A 20,043-nucleotide genomic window follows, 5' to 3' on the forward strand; every position below is an offset into this window, starting at 1 on the left:
CAGACGCACTGGGGACTGCCATGCGGCTCTCCCCCGGGTTTTCCTGTTGCCATTCAAGCTCCCGGTTCCCTGTGGTTCGTGGTTTATTGGCCGTGCCTCCTCGCTCGTGCTCTGGAAAGCCTTTGGCAGGAAACTGCAATGCGTTGTGCTGCAGTTTGCACTTAAGTGACAATTAATTAGCCTTGATTATGGGTGACAAATCACAGCTTGGTTTTCTGATTGCTCATTAATTCCTACTTGTGTTTGCTTAGTTTTCATTCATGCCTACTGAGAAACCTTTGGCTGCTGGTTCCTTTGGGGAGAAAGGGGCCAGATTCAGCTGAGGACAACCCTACCGCTGCTGCTGGTGAAAGGGACCGATGTAAAGGCCTGATATGTCGAGGGGCATAAGGAATAGTCGGTATAAAAGATTTTACTTCATTTCCTTTCAGTTTGCATAGCTGAAAATTTCTGTACATATACAAGGACCTCTGTTTAGGGTTTTTTAGGAAAATTCTGCCGTCTTGCACTCCATCGTGTTGACTTTTAAAGTAATGGCCATGCCGATAATACCCAACTTCAGGAATTACACAAAGAAAAACCCACGTGCAAAACAGAGCGAGGACATCGTGATTACACAGCTTCCCCTGCTACAGGGACCACTGTGGTCGGACCCCCCGAGGGATGCCATGCTGGGGGTGCCGGCCCTCAGGCTGGTGGCAGGGGCCGTCCATCAGCATCCGCAGCTCGTTGGAGGTCTCACTGTGTAAATGTCAGAGCGAGCACGAGCACTGCCTGAGCACGAGCACTGGTGTGGCTTTGTGCATGGCGGCAGGAGGCGATGGGCTTTCCCTGGACACCCACTGCACGGAGCCAGGCAGGACAGCGGGGACAGACAGGCAGGCAGCATCTGCCTTGGAAAACATTTTCGTCTTTCACACAATAATAAGCTTTATTACCAAACTGAATGGCACAGCAAAGCCCTCCTTGATAGGAGAAGAGAGATTCTGGAATTTGAATGCCTTGTCCAGGTTAAAAGGGATTTAAAGTAAATCATCACCATTGGCCTTTGGGCAAGCCCAAAGCCAGCCATTTTCTGCTCAAAAGCAAGTCAGTAATGCTGTGGTTTTCCCACTGGTACACGCCTCTGCCCTGCAGCTCGCCGAGCAGAGGAGCTGTCAGCAGCACTCGGCAGGAGAGGACCGGAATTCAGAGATCCCAACAAATTGGTGAATTGGCTCCAAATCAGGCACCTGGAATTAAATAAAGAGGAAGGCAATTTACTAACTTCAGGGAGGAGGATGTAAACACATTACTGCAAATGGGGGATAATTGGGGATGCAGAAAAGTTCATATAAATGTAGCCGGGCTTCATTTTCAGAGCGGAGCCTGCTGCCCTGTGTAATTACCTGACCCCAGTGCTGCCTTCCTAGAGCTGGGGCTGCGTGGCAGTGTGTGAGTGATGGGTGTGTATAAACACACACAGGTACACCCATGGGGACATTTCTAGATGCTTGTGTGCACACCCACGTCTGCATATGTATGCTGAATTTTCTTGAGGACTGCAGTTCCTTTCTTATCAATCAGCAGAGACTTCGTTAAGTAGCGATGAGCAGCAAGGTTCATTCAGGTTCCTGTATGTGTGTGTGTGTGTGTGTGTGTGTGCAGGTATATTAATTACATAACTTACACAGGAATATATATTAAGTATGCATATATATATATTTCATTTTTGTTGTGATTCCTCTAGCTTTGCCACAACAAGGCAAGACGTTATGCTCAAATACACGAGCACCTCATTTTTACGGACAAAAGCATTCTCCTGTAGCTGCTCGTGTGCAGGAACTCAGGCCTGCAGTACGGGGCCAGTGCTTGCACATCAGGTATTTGGTGTTACAGCAATGATTCATACCGACATGTAGGGAAATATTTAGTTTATATCCAAAGTGCAGGGAGCTGATGCTCAGGAATATGTTTTGTGCTTTCATTTTGCAGGTCCCATAAAACTTGTTGTTGCTACATTTTTTACTTAATTTTATTATTATTATTATTTGATTGCTGTTCATCAGCACCTGACATGCTTTGTCCTTTTCCTCTGCTTTATATTGTTTCTGAATTTTGGGCCATGTTTTTCAGATTTAATTTTTTGTTCAGTAATTTGGGATGAGAGGACTTGATTTGGTACAAAAATTATTGTTTGAAGCATGTTTATTCTGCACACATGGAAACTAAATCTTCTTGTGGTGATATATGTACATCCTCACTGTGACAACAGCTCAGATGGCAAATAGCAAACTGGAAAAATAAAAGAAAACCAGTTGCTCCAGCCAGTTCAGGGCAACTGAAATAAGTAGCATGAAGTTATACAGAAATGTAGTAAAAGAAATAGCCTTTCTGGGTCATGGGCCAGAGAGATCCAGAACCTCCTCTAGTTTGAGTAGCTTTAAGCTTGCTGATTTGAATGGAGCACTGATACCATATCTCTGTGGGATTTGGGCCCTAGGGCAGGAGCTGGCACCCTTCTGCATTTTTGGCATCAAGTGAAAAACGAGGAGTGCATCTTCAGGGGCTCTGCTGGCAATTCTTACTTGCGGTGCTGCGTCATTAACAGTAATGGTTATTGGTTTAATTGGCAATGGGACTGCTGTAATGCCAGCAACACTCAGGCTCTCTTTCAAGACGTCTACCAAAGCTGAGCGAACATTACTTGGGCATTTGCACTGCCGTAAGCAGCAGGCCACAGGAGCAAAGGCTGACAGCCTTCAAAAAGGAGAGGAGAGGCTTTCTTTGAAGGAAATGGTTTGGCTCCCATGAACCTTACAATGACATGATGGAAAAGGATCTTAGCACTGAGTTCTCTGAGTGGTTAAGACGCAGTGTTCCTAGATAAACAAAAGGAAGGGAAAAGGAGAAACGCTCTTGATACACTGCATGAACTCATACAAATTCTCTTTTTCTTCTGAGAATGCTTTCTAAAGCTTGAGACTGCAACTTTTGTCTGTGTGCAAGCCAGCTTTTCTGGCCTTTTTTTTTTTTTTTTCCTCCAAGCAATGCTTTGATGATATAGTTTCCAAAACAAAATAACAACTATCAGAACAGCTCTAATGCAGAGCCCTAACAACAGCCAGTTTGTGCGGTAGTGGAGCAGGAATGCTTGAAATGACAGCGGGCTTCAACGGTATTTTTCCATGAGTTTATTTACTATTATCAATCTGGGACTATTATTATTTTTTTTCTTCTTCAGCTAATGAAAAGCAATACCATGTCCTAGAGCATGCTTTAGGCAGTCAGATGATGTCACTGGTGGTATGACGCAGTATGTCAAGCTGTCAGCATTTCACTTGCATATTCACACGTGTAGCGCTGTGCAATGTTGCTGTTAATTACAGAACTCATTAACATAATGGATTTTCAAAAAGTTTTCTGGACCAAATAATTTTGTGCATCACTTGTATTTCCACGTTTCATCTCCAAAGACTTGTTAACCTAGGAGTCCTGGTACATTTTACAATATTTATTCTCAGTATTTATTCCTCTGAAATCGGTGTAGGAAGTGGAGAGCTGCATAGGAATTTTAAATCACACTTAAAGATTTATTCATGTACACATCTATGAAAGACAGGAAAACGCTCTTCTTTTCTCTGTCCTTAGAATATTTCCCAACCTTATCTAAAGACTGTGACATTCAGCAGCTTTTTTTATTTTTATTTTTTATTTTTTTTATTGAAGCCATGATCTGCCTTTTCCAGAGAGGTGTGTGCGTGGGACTGCACATCTCTGTATTTTTAGGGAATTTACCAAAGTTGGCCTTCTTGCAGACTGAGTGCAGGGGGCAAGGGCAAGGACTGGGAAGAAATTCTAGGATAAAGATAATTTCCCATGCAAGAGCAGCCAGATAACATATCCCAACTTTCTAGCTTGCACTGCCTGCTGTGGGCTGCATCCATCCATGAGTTCATGAGTAACTCCATCTGCAAACCGGTGGCCTGGACTTGAAGTTTTGCCAGACCTCTTGTGTCATGGGGACTGTAAAGTTGGGATTCAAGATAGCTATTGGAAAAACATCTATTTCAGATGCAGCAGTAAACCAAATTGAAATTAAATTTAGCTTTGTGTAGCTTTTGCGCTTTTGCTTATTCCAAAGCATGTATTTTTAAAATAAAAATGTTTCCAGCTCTGGGGCATCATAGAAATTTCTAATCTGGAAGGAGCTGGGGGTGACTCAGAAAACCCTTTGATTCTCTCAAGATTCTTTGCCTCAGAATTGTGTTTGTTTGTTTTTTCCTTGCTGGGAGGCTGAAGTTGCCGGGAGCTTTGCCTGGGTAGGGGCTGGGGAGCCGCGAGGGGCCGTGAGCATCTCCTGCTCTGTACCCGTTGGGGTGTGTGCTCTGTACTGGTGCTGCTGTCCTGGGCTGCGCCGACAGACCCTGTCGGCAAATCACCTATATGTGCTGGTTTATACCTCATACAGACATCTTTATTGACTCAAATTAGTGTTTATAGGCACAATAAAATGAACAGTTATGGCAGCTGGCAGTTGCAGGCTGAGTTTATTTGGACTGGACTGAATGGTTTTGAGAACTGGTCGGAGATTTTCCTTTAATGGGAACTGAAAAAAAAAAAAAGAAAAAAAAGATGCTAATCAGGGAAAATTCAAAAGAAAAAGGAAAAAAAAAGCCTGTGATTTTCTGCCTGTCACATGTTTTGTTCCCTGTGCCCCAAGTGCGGCTGCTGCTGAGGGGCACTCTGGCAGCTGTTGCTGCTGAGCCCCCCGGAGGTGGAAAGCACAGCCCCAGCCGGGCTGGAAGGGACAGGGACAGGCACAGGGACAGGGACAGGGACAGGGACAGGCACAGGGACAGGGACAGGTGTTCCAGGGTCAGGACGAGCACCCAACACCTGCACAGGGCTTGCAGGGAGGGCTCAAAATCGGGCAGTTTCCCTGCGGGGTGCAGCTGGCTGGGCTTCTCCGTGAGCATGAGCTGGTGTCTGGGTAGCTGCTGAAAAGCTCATTTGTTGGCCATGCGAAGGAGCAATTTCCCCTGAAAGCCTGGCCTTCTCCCTGGCACCCACAGTGAGCGCCGGGACTGTTAAAAGCTAATGGCCAGGAGGAGATCTGTGCATGGGGAACACGGCAGAGCCTGTCCCAGCCGCAGCGTGCCCAGGCTTCAGCGTCTCGGGCAGCATCTCGGCGCACAGCTGTGCCGGCAGCCTCCCCAGCCAGGACAGACCCGACTGAATTCTGGAAGGCAGCGTTTGCACCTTCCCTGTGCTGCCTGGCTCGGGGCTGCCGGGTGCCACGGTGCCCCCAGTACCCCCCAGTGCCCTCCAGTGCCCCCCGTGCTGTGCCAGCAGCAGCCCCGTGGCGGCCCGGAGCTGGCAGCCTGCAGCGGGGCAGGGACCTGCTTTATGGCTACTGAATTCATCCTCAGCTGAAGAGGTTTCATTTCATTTCTGCCCTTTGGTAAATCTTTTCAGTTGAGTAAAACAAACATGTAAGCTGCCAAATTGTAACAGCCAGAAAACAGGGTAATAGATGAGAAAATACACGGGAGAGTCAGACGTTGTATAACTGGCGAGGTAGGTGCCAAAACCCAGTGAATGATTTCTGTCTCTGAGCTGCCCAGGAGAGGAGAAAAACTTTTTTCACGGACGGAGATGCTGTCAGCCCCGGTTTCCTCGGCCAGGGAGCAGGAGCACTTTGGCTCCTCGGCAGCTGGCAAACCACTTGAAGACAAAGCTCCGTGTGAAGCTCGTCCAGCCACAGCGCCGAGCAGAGCGGCTGCTGGGGAGCTGGGGGTGCGTCGGGACAGGAGAGGGCAGCCGTGGTGGTGTGTGGTGTGGTGTGCTGTGCGCCCTGAGGCAGGCAGCAGCACCTGCACTGCTCACACAATTCATCCCCTCTTTGTGATGGGGAGGGGCAGAATTGCAGCCTCCATGCACCAGGGAGCGGGATGTTTCCTTCTGCTGCTCCTGACACAGGTCTGGCTCTGAGCTCCTAGCCCCTGGCTCAGCACCACCCATGAGGCAGGGCCAGATCCTGTGCCTCTGAGTGGGGCGTGGGCAGAGAGCCTAGGCTGTAGCCAAAAGCTTCATGTGAGACTAATGAAAACCTTCCATGCCTTCACGTTTTGAATCCAAAGTTTCATCCTCGAGGAGCGTGATCCTTCACCTAAGCAGCTCGATAAGCTGCTCCTGCACTTCTAAATCAGACCAGACAGAGCGTTAGAAAAACGCAGCGCTGGGATCAGTTTGGCATTGGCAAGGGGACAAACAGAACGAATCCTAGGAGAGCTCTTCCACAGATTAGCAGTTATGATTCACTGTTGAAATAAAATGTATTCTGCAGTTACACACCACTCTTTGAGGCTGCGAACGCTCCTGAGCAATGCAACTGGTGTAAGGCTATGGTCTGCATTCAGAGCAGTTTGGTGCAGAACCCTGACTCCACGAAGCAATCAGGGTTTGTGTGGCTGTGAACGATGCCTCAGCTGGCAGTGAAGAGGAGCTGGGGCTGCTCTGTCCCAGGGCACTCACCTGAGGTGCGTGGTGCCAGCACACCAGTGCCAGACGGCTCCCAAGGCGACCGCAGGCTGCTGCTGGCACAGATGCACAACCTCCGAGTGCCCTGCAGGACAAAGTGAAGCCAGTGGCAAACCTCTCCTTGACTCCACTGCAGCCAGGATTTCACCCAAGGTCACTTCCTCCTACAGAGCTCTCCCGAAAAGGGCAGAACAATGAAAAAAAAAAGCATTGCACATGGTGAGCTGTTATCCTCAGCGATTCCCACAGCCGTTTTATTGCCTGAAGGAGGAAGAACGTGAACCCTGGAGGGAAGAACTTGCCAAAGTATTTAACATTTTTACATCTTGCATAGAGCTAAAGGTTCCCAAAAATCTTTAAAAATAACTTCAGGGATGTTTATTCAAGGCCTAAGGCTAGGCTAAGTAGAGTTTGAGCTGTGGTTATCAGGGAAAAGCAGCGCAGTGGAACGAGCAGCAGCACGCTCCTTTCGCTTGGGGCTGGGTGGCTGAGGCAGCCGTGCCAGGCAATGTGGTGCTGAAGCCTCCTTTTTGGTGAAAAGGCCTGGGAATGGCTCCGGGGCTGCTGCAGGGCTCGGGAAGGTGCTGCTGAGGCGTGGGGGGGGCTCTCCAGGAGTGCCCGGTGCCTGCATCCCTCGTGGGGAAGTGAGTCCAGGGAAAGCCTCCTCTCCTCTCTGAGACGTGCAGGCTGAGAGAGGCACGGGTGGCAGTGACACCAAACACACCCGCGGTTTTTTCTGTTACAGAACTGTTTTGGTATTACTCTAAAACAATCTCTCTGAAAGAAAAAAGCCTTCGGTGGCTGGCGCTGCGCTGCCTGCCCAGGAGCGCGAGTGCGAGCCCGGAGCAACGGAGACGCGGCGAGAGGAGCGCAGAGAGCCCCTGGAGCGGGGGGGGGGGCTCCGAAGGGCATTTCTGCCGAGCCTCGGGCCAATTCTGGCACCGGGGCCAGAAGAGCCGCGGGGGGCTCGGGGACAGCCCCGCGCCCCGTGCCCGGCTCCGGTCCCGGCCGGGCGCAGGCACCGGCGGCCGGGGGCGCCCCGCAGCCCTCGGGGGGGCCCGGCCGGGCCCGGCGCTGCCGCTCCCCCTCGCGGCCGCCGCTCCCAGAGCAGGCGGCGGGGTCCGGAGCCGGCCCCGGACCCGCTCCGCGCTCGTCGCTGCGGCGGGTGGGGTGGGATGGGGATGGGGACGGGGATGGGGATGGGAATGGAATGGGATGGCGATGGGGATGGGGACGGGGACTGGAATGGGGATGGGAAAGGGGATGGGGATAGGGATGGGGACGGGGTCGGGGATGGGGATGGGGATGGGATGGGGATGGGGATGGGAATAGAATGGGATGGGGATGGGGACGGGGTCGGGGATGGGGACGGGGCTGGGGCTTGGGCTGGGGCTGGGGCTGGGGCTGGGGCTGGGGACGGGGATGAGATGGGGATGCTGAGGGGGCCAGGCTGCTCCCACCCATCCCATCCCATCCCATCCCACCTCTCTCCATCCCTCCCATCCCACCCTCCCACCCCCGCTCCGCCCCCCTCGGCCGGGGTCCCCCTCTCCCCGCGTGGGTGCCGGCAGCGGGACGGGGGCGCGGCTGCTCCCCGCTCCCGGTCCCCGACCCCCCCCGGAACGCCCCGTGCCGCCGGGGGCAGGGGGCTGCGGGCACGGCGAGGGCCGGGCGGGGCGGGGGGGTGCCCGGAGCCCCTCCTGCCCCCGCGGCTCGGGGGGGGGCCGGGCGGGAGCGCGGCGCGGGGGCGAGCGCCGGGGAGCGGAGCCGTGCCGGGGCCGCGCCTGCCTGCGGCCGGGAGCGGCTCGCGGGGGCTCCGTGCGCTCGCCGGGCTGGGCTCGGGCCGGGGTGGCCATGGAGAAGTTGTACCTGGCCGGGAGCAGCCTGTGGGCGGCCAACGGGTCGCTGGGGAACGGCAGCGTCCCGGCGGAGAACCAGACGGCGGGCAGGAACGGCACGGCCGACCCGCTGAAGAGGAACGAGGACATGGCCAAGGTGGAGGTGACGGTGCTGTGCCTCATCCTCTTCCTCGCCCTGACCGGCAACCTGTGCGTGCTGCTGGCCATCCACACCACCCGGCAGAAGCACTCCCGCATGTACTTCTTCATGAAGCACCTGAGCATCGCCGACCTGGTCGTGGCCATCTTCCAGGTGCTGCCCCAGCTCATCTGGGACATCACCTTCAGGTTTTACGGACCGGATTTCCTTTGCCGGCTGATCAAGTACTTGCAGGTGGTGGGGATGTTCGCCTCCACCTACATGCTCTTGCTGATGTCCCTGGACCGCTGCTTGGCCATCTGTCAGCCGCTGAGGTCCCTGCACAGGAGGGCGGACCGGGTCTCTGTCCTCCTCACCTGGCTGCTGTGCCTGCTGGTCAGCATCCCTCAGATCCACATATTTTCTCTGAGGGATGTGGGGAATGGAGTTTACGACTGTTGGGCAGACTTCATCCAGCCTTGGGGACCCAAAGCCTATGTCACCTGGATAACCCTCATGGTCTACATCATCCCTGTGCTGATGCTGAGCATCTGCTATGGCTTAATCAGCTTCAAAATCTGGCAGAACGTGAAGCTGAAGACGGCTCACGGGCCCAACGTGGGTCTGAGCTCCAACGCCCGCAGCGGGACGGCGTTTGCCAGGGTGAGCAGCACGAGGCTCATCTCCAAAGCCAAGATCCGGACGGTCAAAATGACCTTCATCATAGTGCTAGCTTTCATAGTCTGCTGGACACCGTTTTTCTTCGTGCAGATGTGGTCTGTGTGGGACACGAACGCCCCGCAGGAAGGTACGTCCTGCTGCCCCGTGCCTGCACGAGGGCTGCTCAGCCCAGCGACCGCGGGGATACCCGGCAGCGGGCTGCGGGGGCAGCCAGAAACTCAGCTGGGTCGGGTCTCGGGGGGCTGGGAGGGGGACGGGGAGAAGTTCTGAACAGGGAGAAGAAACGGGAGGGGCGGTGGTGGCTGTACCTGGGTGCGGGCTAGCTCAGCCCACACAAATCCAGGGTGGTTGTGGCTCCGGGGTCAGGCTGTGTGGCTGGCGGTGGCCGGGGAGGTGTCACCACTCCCCGAGGTGGCTGTGAGAGCTCAGCCTCCGGGCTCTGAGTTACCCACACCGGCTGCTCGCTCCTGCTCCACGCGGCAGCTCCCACAGCACAAACTGCTCGTCTCACTGCCCGACTTCTTTTCTTTTGCAGTATCGTTTTGTCCTCGCTGACTTCTTTGCTTTCAACTCTTTTGCCCTTCTTTCACCCTCTTCTCCTGCTTCCATCCTCCCAGGGACTGTGCCGCTGTTATTTTATCTCTGGCTGGAGCACGGTTCCTCCAGAAACCCCCTGATTTATGAGCAAAGGCTTTTCCTAAAGGATGCGGTGTCACTGAATTGCCATTTTTTATACTTGGTGCTGGCTGTTCCTGTCGTCACTAAGGTTGCAAGCAGAGTAAAATATATGACCCTCCTTGGGTTTGTGTGCTTGTAGCTGGGCAAGTCTGTGCTGCCTCTGCACGGAGGTGTCCCCGCACCTCAGGGGAGAGCTTACAAGAAAAACTCCGCACAGCCTTGTGAGCTAGGAAAAAAGAACAAAAAAAGTGCACTGGGGGACCTCTTCCTTGGACAAAGTGCCCCAAACTCATCAGAAGCGCGGAGCCTGGGGATGCCACAGGCTGAGGGGGAGCCGCAGCTCCCTGCTGTCCGCCCCGCAGCCCTGCCACAGCAGGGGCTTTGCGGCTGGGTCGCACCACGTAATCCTGTCGTGTCGTGTTGTTAGCTGGGGTCAGTTACACACTCATTAACTGGTGTCAGTTACACACCGTCAGTGCAAAACCTGGTGTCCCCGGCAGCCCGTGCACATCTGTGCTCCCTGCAGCCAGAGCAGCTCTCCTGCCTGGCTCCAGCTCTCCTCGCTTTGCCTTTCTTGCCTCTCTCTGTCCCTTCCATTCCAGGTGGAGACACAAGCACAGCTTTTTAAACCCTCCTAGGTGCTCCAGGCAGCTCTCTTTTTTTTTTTTTTTTTTTTTTTTGTTTGTTTGTTTGTTTGTTTTTAATTTTAATTTTAATTTTATTTTATTTTATTTTATTTTTACCTGATTTAGGCTAGTCAAAACTTCAAATGTTCAGCAGCTGGATGAATTGTGTCTCTCCCTCTGGCTGTATTTCCAGCCTGCAGTCTCATCAGAAAGCCAAAGCTCTGCCGCTGCCGGTTCCCTCACTGGGGCTGCTCAGGGCGGTTGGGTTCGTAGCCGGCACTGCTACGGGTCACGGCCATGCCTGCCTGTTGGTCAGACTTGCCCTTGCCTACACTGCCGAACGGGCAGTGCCACCCTTTCTGTTGCTTTGCTTTGCTGGGCGAGGAGGGCTGCAGCTTGCAGCACCCCAGGGTGCCCTCCCCAGGCTCTCTGTCCTCCTGCGGGCTGCCCCTGGGGCACGAGGGGGGCTGCAGAGCCCTCGCTCTTTGCAGAAGCAGCAGCTTGCCCTGCAGCCCAGATTTTTTTTCTTTTTTTTCACCAAAGCTTGGGCTGCCCTGGCTGGGCAGAATCACAGGGCACTGGTGCAGAGGTGTGCCAGCAGCAGGAGGTGAGTTCAGCTCCTTGTGCTGCAGGAGCTACGGGCGGTGTGGGCGCTGCGCTGGACAAGGCGAGGGGCAGCGAGCTCACCGGCCAGCAGCAGGGCTCTGCCACCTCTGGCTTGCTAAGAAAATTTTTAGAATCCTCCACATAGGATGTCACAGAGATTATGCCTGGCGAGGGGAGTTGTTTATGCCTGCTGCTGCGGTGTGAGCAGTGTGTGGGACCAGGGCCTGCTCCGAGGGGCTGGGGGTGCCAGCACGGCGCCCCAAAATCAGACGTCCCCACCTCGGCAGGGGCAAGCAGCTCTTGAGCCACTCCTGGGGCAGCTCCTGCGATGCTCGCCACGCACAGAGAGCCCCACGAAGCTCAATTTATGTGCCTCGGAGACAGGACAGCTGAGTCAGCAACAGATGGACGATTGCTTTTTTTTTTTAAGTGACTTGCTGCGATGTGTCTCAGGTCTCGCACCTGGGATTTTGAAGCAATTCCCCATGGCTCTCTTTTCGCATATACTTGAAATTAAAAGCAATTGGAGCAGACATCACTTGAGCAGGAATTATGCACAAGTGGGTTAAGGGTGCATTTGGAAACCAGCACTCGCTATTTGTGCTTCTCTTCTGGTTTCAGAGGTGCAAGTGGATTTTTGCAGAGGCAGACAGGCAGCGAGCACAGCCAGAGCCCAGCAGCGCCCGCACTGCTCGCGCCTGCTGGCAGCACACGAGGAGGGCAGAAGCCGGGCTGGGGCGCGGGGCTGGCGCAGGGCACACCACCCCTAAGGGGCTCAGCACCTGGGGCCAGCGTGGCCACCAGGCTGTGGGGCCAGCAGCCCTGCTCTGGCGGGTCGGTGCTGGTCTGAGCTCTTGGCTGTGGGTGGGAAACCCGGGGGCTTTGTGCTGTGCCGGTGGGGACAGCCGCGGGAGGTGCTGTGCCTGGCACCGTGCCGCCACCATCGCCACCCCGACAGCCGGGTGTGCAGCCAGGAGCCGTTGCCAGGCTCCCAGATTTCATTACTGAAATGGAAACGGCCATCATTTCCCATGGCAGAGCATTTTGTACGTGGAAATTAATTTGGGGAAAGGGGGCAAGGAAAATGTCTCTGCTCTCAGGGGCTGGGACAGTGCTGTGCGGAGGCGTGGATGTGGCTGGGTTGGTGGGCTCTGTCCCTGCAGCTGCGTTCTGGTGGTGGGGACACCTGGGAATGGTGCCCCTGGCAGCCCCATCAGGGGCACCCTGGGGATGTTGGGGAGGGTGGCAGAGACCCCACCGGCTCTTTGTTCTGGGCCCTGTTCTCTGCTGTGCCCCCCAGGAGGGCACTGCAAGCGCTGACTGCAGCAGGAGGAGCAGCGCTGCCTCTTTGCGAGGTGTTGCTGGGTTAACATCCCAGAACCAGCAGCCTGGGAGCCGAGCAGGGCAAACACAGCTCCTCTGGGAAAACCCTCAGCAGCAATTCCTTAAACACGGACTTGCTGCCTGCTGTTCATGTATCCCACCTCGTCTTTACCAGTGTGGTTGCTGTGGTGTTTCTGCAGCAGGGCCGTGTGTCCCGGTGCCCCGGTGCCCTCCCGGGGGCTCTCCCTGCCCCACAGCACCCTGATGGCTCTTTCTGCCTTGCAGCCTCTCCCTTCATCATCGCCATGCTCCTGGCCAGCCTCAACAGCTGCTGCAACCCGTGGATCTACATGCTGTACACGGGGCACCTCTTCCACGACCTGATGCGGCGCTTCCTCTGCTGCTCCACGCGCTACCTGAAGTCGCGGCCGGCGTGCGACCTGAGCGTCAGCAAGAAGAGCAACTCCTCCTCCTTCGTCCTCAGCTGCAAGAGCACGAGCCAGAGGAGCTTCACGCAGCCTGCCGCGACGTGAGGCACCGCTGGCCCGGCCCTGCTTCTCCGCCGTGCTGAGCGCCTTCGGCACGCCCCTGTAAAAAGCTGTGATTGGGACCTGCGAGGGGATTTCCGTGTAAATAGGTGTACATAGGGTCTGCGCGAGGGTGAGCATGTACAGCATTTGTTATTTAACCGGGGCAGGAGCCAGTGGAAGACTTCTGTGCTCGGGATTTCGGTGGTGCGTGGTGCTGAGCAGCACGAACCCGGTTCCGAGCCCATTCGCCGTTGAGGTGGGTGGTTTTCCAAACTCACGAGGGGCAGGTTTTGTCCCGAGCAATTCCCAGAGCTGGGCTCACCCCGACTGCAGGGAGCCCCCTCCCCGCTCCCCTGCACCGGGCAGGCGGCACTGCCGGGATGGAGCGGGGAGCGTGGGGCTGCAGGGTTCTGTGGGGTGGGATAGGGTGCCATGGATAGGGTGCCATGGGGTGGGATGGGGTGCCATGGGGTGCCATGGGGACCCTCGGGCCGGGGCTGGGTGTCCCTGTGCCCACAGCTGTGCCCGGGAACGCCACCAGCAGGGCTGTGCACGTCGGGCAGTGGGAGCGAGGGAAGCAGACACGACTGTAGGATCAGGGGATGTGTGCAATAATACATTTGCTGAACGCGCTCAAAGCTTCTAAAGGGCTGGCACTGGGGATTGCATCTGGGCTCCGTGGGATTGAAAAACTCCCGCAGAGTCCCCCGAGGCCGAGCTTTTGCTTTGGGTTTACTGTAGATAGCAGTTAGTCTTTTACACCAATGCAATCTTGCTTTGTAATGCACGAGGTCATGCTTTTGGCATGGATTTTTATTGCAAAGAAATACCTGTAAATAAAATTTTCTGACTGTGTCTTGATGGAAAGAGGGAGGGGAAGTGCAGAAGCATGGCAATACTGAAAAAACGAAGGGAACTGTCGGGATGCTACGCTTTAAACACACGACCTGAGTACACTCAGCGTAAGGATGCTTTTGTTTATAGAGCACTGCACCAAGCACTTAAGATGTGTACACCACTTTGTTCGTTGCATGGAGTTAGCCGTGGCCTGGCCCCTGCAGGGTGGAGCGGCTCAGGGTGGGCTCTGTCCGGGTGGCTGGGAGGGAGCACTAAGGACAGATGCTCCCACCCTCGCTTGGATTGCTTCTCCTGTGGGCACCCGCAGGGATGGCATGCAGAAGTGAGGCCTGTGTGCACTCAGAGGTAACCTGAATTGGCCTTACGTGTTGGGAATGAGTGTGAAAAATGCATTTATCTATGTATTAGCTTTATTTTTTCACTGTCACCAACAGGTACATTTTCACTTTTCATATTCTGGCATTCCTTTGATTTTTTTTCTAGTAGCTTCGAGTGACTATGACCCAGCACATTCAGTCCCAGCACATTCAGTCCCAGCACACTTCACAGACTGGTTTAAATCGTTATGAAAACAAACAGAGTTTTTCCTCCTATGTTCATCCCCTTTCCCTTTGAGAGTCACTACCTCCTGCACGGAACAAGAAGGGGACCCTGATGTGCTGGGGCTCTTTTGAGTGCATGGGGGCTCGTTCGCACTCGCTCCTCTTTTGTTCTGTGCCCCTGCACCCTGGGATGTCCCCGGAGGGTGCCTCGGCTCTGCCTGCCCTCCGCAGGGCACAGTTCGCCCCGGGGCTGCCTTCACTCTGTCAGGATAAGCTAGAGGCTTGTCACAGAAAGGGACACCAGCCATGGGGCTGACACACGCTTCAAGAGGGTCAGAGGGAGACAGAGGTGCTGACAGTGGCAGCGTGCGCTCCCTGCGCAGGGAGCCTGGAGACCACCGTGGTGGGGAGCCTGGAGGGGGCTGGGTCAGGATGTGAACTGCTAGGACAGCAACAACAAAATTAAAATGACTGTAATTCCAACATTGCTTTTTATTACTTTTATTCCTTCAAAAAGCTTTAAAAAATGCTTGTGACAAAGTGTTATTGGAAACTTTTTTTTTTTTTCCCTACAAACATTTAACTGTCTTTTTTCTTGTGTGTACCTCTATCCGTCTTGAGGCCTGGTGTTGCTGAGCATCAGTGCTACGTCGCTGTGGGATAACGAAGGCCCACAGTCCCAAGCCACTGGAGGAGCACCAATAGAAAATCTGGCTCTTCCTAGCCCTTGGCATAGCACTAGCAGAGACTTCGGCTTCAAGTACTTGTTGGAAGCCAAGGAAAAAAAGCACATGAATACAACTGAGAATAATAAGTGAACAATGAGACCTCCTGGGCCCTGATTCAGCAAAGCACTTAAGGACAGAGCCAACAAAGCGCCTCACAGTTAAAACACAGCTCTGCGGAGCACGGGCCAAACAAACGGACTGACAGCCCAGGGGAGGAAACGGCTCCGAACTGCACCTTTCCCCTGTCCCCCTCTTCAGGAGCACCGCGTTGCCCCCAGGAGGCTGGGCCCTGGCCGGACACGGTCCCGTGCACCCCACATGCCCCCCAGGAGCGCTGGCAGCCCTGGGGCACAGTGTGTGACAAACGCCCTTCCGTGGGCTGCTGTGACCTGTGCCTTCCACGAGCATCCAGCCCCGGTGCTGCGCACGGCCAGGTCCCGTCCTCGGGGGGCTGTGGGATCCGTCTGCTCCCTCTGCTCCCCGTGGCAAGCCCCCTGCCCGCTCCGTAGGTGCTGTCTGTCTGCGGGGAGCACCCACACGGCTGCCCTGTGCTTGCTGCTCCCCAGGGTGTCCTGCCCGCAGGCCCAGCACTGCCCTGTAATGCTGCAGTGAGCCCCAAACTGCCACCGGTGGCTGTGCAGCTGTCGGCAGCCCAAGCCCTTCACGTCCTCTCAGGAGGCAGACACAGCATTTCATACACTAATCAATCTGCTTTTTGAAGCTCTGCTGAAATGGGAACACACAGGGAAAAAGAGTTTTTTTGTTTTTTTTTTTTTTTTCACTATTCTATCCATAAGCCTTTTGTGCAGCCTGATTTAATACAGAAGCTTTCACAACAACAATTATTTGCGGCAAATAATTCATATGCGAGTGTTTTTCTCAGGGTTATGCTGGAGGATGGAGACGGAGCAGGCAGGGCTGTGAGGGGCAGCTGGCGGCATGCTGGCGGCTCTGCTGCTCCCTCCCTGCTCTGCAGCTGCAGGTGGTGGCCCAGGGCCATGGTCCAGGAGATGCGGCAGTCCAGGAGGTGCTGAGGTCTGGGGGACGCTGAGGTCCAGAAGATGCTGAGGTCTGGGGGATGTTGAGGTCTGGGGGATGCTGCGGTCCTTCCTGCAGGAGCAGGGCATGATGCCAGGTTCTGCCACCACTGCTGTCTTTAGGATGGATCGAGGGGCAGCTCGGTGTGCCTCCTTCTTGGGGGAGAGTCCCGAGAGCCAGCTGTGCCGCAGGCTCCTGCGTGCTGTGCAGGTCCCCCAGGTGAGGTGGCAGCGTGACCGAGGCGGGCACACCACGAGCAGCGCGATGGCTGGGGCAGCTCTCAAGCTTTAGGTTTCCTTCCGCAGAGCAACTCTGATGTTGCTGCAGATCTTGGAGAGCGCCTCGAAGAGCGGGTCGCAGAAGGTGTGGATGCAGAGGGAGTAGATGCGGCTGACGCACTGGATCTCAATCAGGTAGCTCTTGATGCAGGGCACCACCGCCCAGATGTGGCAGAAGGAGATGAGGGCAAAGAGGAAGCCCCAGACCACGGCCAGGGGGATTCCCAGGATGGCAGAAAGCAGGCGGTAGCACCAGTACTTGCTGACGGTGAAGGTGGTGTAGCTGGTTTTCCAGACACCGTCAAAGCTGTACGTTCCCACTGGCTCAGCTATCACGTCTTCAAAATCCACCTGGGAGCAGAGAAGAGGCAGGGGGTGAGCACAGACTGCAGCGGGAGACCAGGGAGCTGCTGCCACGCGGGGGGAGCCCAGAGGGGGCAGCGGGGTCGCAGCCCTGGAGCAGGGACAGACCCCGGTGCACCTGGAAGCTGTGCCCAGGTCTGAGGGAGATGGGGCAGGGCCAGCGGCACTCACGCTGTGCACCACGCTCACAGGTGCTGGGGCCGGCCACGAGTGCTCCAAAGCAGTGATGTGCGTGGATGTGTTTACTCTGGAGGAAGCCAGAGCCCGTTCCTACCCTTTTTTAGCATTCAGGCATGGGCTGCCTGCTCGGCAGGAAGGTGGTTTGCGCTAATAAAACCCCAACAGTCCTCTTGATTTATGGTTTACTTATTTATATATTCGGAGGCAAGGTACTCAATTCAGCTTGTTTGCATTCTGCCTGAAGAGAGAGAGACATCAGCTTGGCCATGTCCTTACAGGGATATGGTGTTATATGCGTGCGTTGGGAGTGTCCCTGCATTACAAATATTCTTAAAAGCCTCGGAACTATGCACAGAGATCTTGTTGCGATGTAACTCATTTTTAGGGAATGCATGAGCCAAGCTATTTGTCTTGAAAAAAAAGCGTGACCTTTCATTGGTGAGGCTAATGTGTCTGTTTATACCTGTCTGTCAAACTGCACCATCCCTTCTGGTTTTGGAAGCACTTTGATCGTAAAATCATTCCATATCATCTTTAATTTCCTGGGATTGGCAAGAGATGCTGGGCAAATATTGACATGGATTAGGAATTAACAGCCAGGCTGCTGGGTGCTGGTGAGCAGCATCGACTGCCCGGCTGGGCTGGCAATGAATGACAGATCTCAGCTGCCTGACTGCCTGATTAGCTAATCAGGGGATCAATTAATGAAGGGGGCAGCAGGTTATAAGGGAGGAGTCTCTTCTTTTCTGTTTCTTTTCTTCCAGAAGGGCTCTGAGGAGAGATGGGGCAGAGAGGCTGAACTGTGAGCTGAGCCTGGGCTCTGCCCCAGCGCCTTCAGGGGGTAGCACCTGTGGGTGCTGCCTGTGTGCTCCATGGCTGTGTCCAGGGAAGGGCTTTAAGAGCTCTGCCAAGCGCCCTTGGCTGCTGCCCCTGCTGTAGCTGTGCTGGGGTCTCCAGCTGCTGCTGGTGCACCTCAGCGAGCAGATATGGCTCTGTGGCAGGGCAAACCTTGCTGCCTGCAAGTTAGGTGTTGGAATGGGCTGCCCAGGGAAGTGGCTGAGTCACCATCCCTGGAGGTCTTTAAAAGACATTGATTTAGAGCTCAGTGATATGGTTTAGGGGAGGACTGGTCAGAGGTTGGACTGGGTGATCTTGGAGGTCTCTTCCAACCTAGATGAATGATTCTGAGTCTGCTTTCCTGCCCTGGCCTGCCTCTGTACCTGTGAAGCTTTAAGGAAGGGCATTTAAAGGCCCTTAAGTCTTTAAGGGCAGGGCATTTTCCAGTTTGCTGCTGCTCGCTGCAGAGGGAGGCAGGCGAGTGGCAGTGCCCGGGGGTAAGGGCCTGGTGGTTCTGCCTCTCCCTGCCCAGCCTTATCTTTGGTGCTATTTTTAAGGTTGGAAGAATGCGAGGTAGCTGGACTGAGCGCTCTGAAAGCTTCCAAAGCTGAGGAAGTATTGTGGTCTCGTAAGCTGGTGAGCTTCAAAATCCTCTTGGGGGTTTTGGAGCTGTGGCAGAAAAAGGCAGGGGAAGGGGTGGGGGAATGGCGTGAGGGGGTTAGGGAGGGCCTGCCGTGCCCTGACACGTCCTGTTTGGGACAGCTGGTGGCATTGCAAGCAGTGAGCAGGTAGGTCTGATGGGGCATTGCTTGGCACTTGGCAACGAGCCGTGCTGGAGCCCATCCCTGTGGCATGGGCAGCGTGGCTGATGGTGGGGCAGCTGCCCCCGGCCTGGTGCCATCCCCCCGGCTCGCTGTGACAAGGCCCTGCCCTGGGCCCTCTTCTCCAGGCTCTGCTCCTGGGGTGCCCTTTCCCAAAGCCGTGGTCCTGTGGCCCAGCTCTGCTGTGGGGCCTGCCCACGGCCCGGTGTGAGCAGAGGCAGTGCCGGGGGCGGCACAGATGTGGGCCCACACCGTGCGGGGCCGTGGGGACCGAGCTGCCAGCAGCTGTCACGGGCACGTCTCGCCCTGCCGGAAGGTGCCCATCTATGGCTGGCACTGCCCCAGCTCATCTGGGACACTTTAATTTAGCCATACCCACGGTTTTAGCTGTAATAGAAAGCATTTTAATGCACAAATGCAGGCTTGCATTTCAGCAGTGCGATCAAGGTCACGACTTGCTCAAAGCCTTTGTGAGCAGGCTCGGAGTCTTGTCACTCCCGGTGTCATTCACTTTGATCTCTCAAACAGTTTTAACAAAACCCTTCCCTCTCCACCCGACCTCCTTTGGGCCAAACTTATCTTTGGCATAATTCTAACAAATCTTATTACATGACTGACAGAGCAGTCAAGTTTCAGTGGTCAGCATTAAGGAAAGCCATTCCCTTTTCAGAGATGTGCTACTCCTTTTGATCAAAAACAGGCGAGGAGGCTCGCTGCACCCTCACGCTGCCACCCGGGAGAAACAATCTTCCAAAGAGGACAATACGTGTCTAAGTGCTCTGGTACTCAGGTTGTCAACTCTTGATCATAAGTAGCTTTTTTTCCAGGGTTCACTTTAAATCAGTGATATAGGCTGAGCCTGTTTTATTTTTGGCTTTCCACTTGCTGTCACAAATGAGGGTGTCTCCATAATTTTCAAGCTGCAGCCCATGGAGTTGCACAGCATATACAAAGGATCAGGGATATTGCATTAATTGGAGCCGTGCACCCCACAGGAGTGTCCAGCCAGCATCCAAATGGCCCTGGCAGTGCAGGGTGGGGGTCCTGCAGCAGGTAACCTCGCTGCCACCCAAGGTGCTGCCTCCTCTTGAGGCACGTGCACCAGTGACTTAAAGCCAGAGCTGAAGTCAGGCCAGATGCAGGATGAAGACACCCATATACTTGTTGCAATAAGGGAGATGCTTCTCAAAAATAGCGCTTAAAGCCGTACCTTCACAACGTCTTCATTTATCCGCTTCGGGTCTCTGTTCACCAGGTCGATCTCCTTGGTGTGTTGGTCCTTGATGATGATCCTCTCGTCCAGCTCGCTCTGCTCCTCTGCCATAGCTCCTCCGCCGCCAGGCTGGCACCCGTCGGGTGAAAAGCAGCGAAATTGGGGCTCTGCAGGGGGAGGGCCCTGGGGAGGGCAGGGTGCGGAGGCGCTGCGGCAGCTGCCCTGCAGCCCCCGCGTGCCCC

General features: G+C 54.9%; 2 protein-coding genes across 2 annotated transcripts; one reads left to right on the forward strand and one right to left on the reverse strand.

Moving 5' to 3' along the window:
* Positions 1-8,051: 8,051 nt before the first annotated feature.
* On the forward strand, positions 8,052-15,853 carry OXTR (oxytocin receptor). Its single transcript, XM_005012067.5, has 2 exons — positions 8,052-9,307; positions 12,699-15,853. The coding sequence occupies exons 1-2, from the start codon at positions 8,377-8,379 to the stop codon at positions 12,944-12,946; spliced, it is 1,179 nt and encodes a 392-aa protein (XP_005012124.3). The 5' UTR covers positions 8,052-8,376; the 3' UTR covers positions 12,947-15,853.
* Positions 15,845-19,953, reverse strand: CAV3 (caveolin 3). Its single transcript, NM_001310829.1, is given in 2 exon segments — positions 15,845-16,738; positions 19,799-19,953. Coding segments are annotated over 2 exon segments (456 nt in total). The 5' UTR covers positions 19,913-19,953; the 3' UTR covers positions 15,845-16,396.
* Between the last annotated feature and the right edge of the window lie 90 nt (positions 19,954-20,043).

This window comes from Anas platyrhynchos, chromosome 13 (assembly GCF_047663525.1).
Source record: "Anas platyrhynchos isolate ZD024472 breed Pekin duck chromosome 13, IASCAAS_PekinDuck_T2T, whole genome shotgun sequence".
Lineage (NCBI taxonomy): Eukaryota > Metazoa > Chordata > Aves > Anseriformes > Anatidae > Anas > Anas platyrhynchos.

Bases quoted from the DNA above. Each gene is read 5' to 3' on its own strand.
- OXTR (XM_005012067.5), top strand. From the start codon at position 8,377: ATGGAGAAGTTGTACCTGGCCGGGAGCAGCCTGTGGGCGGCCAACGGG. The intron at 9,308-12,698 runs GTACGTCCTGCT...TCTGCCTTGCAG, and splicing joins CACGAACGCCCCGCAGGAAG to CCTCTCCCTTCATCATCGCC.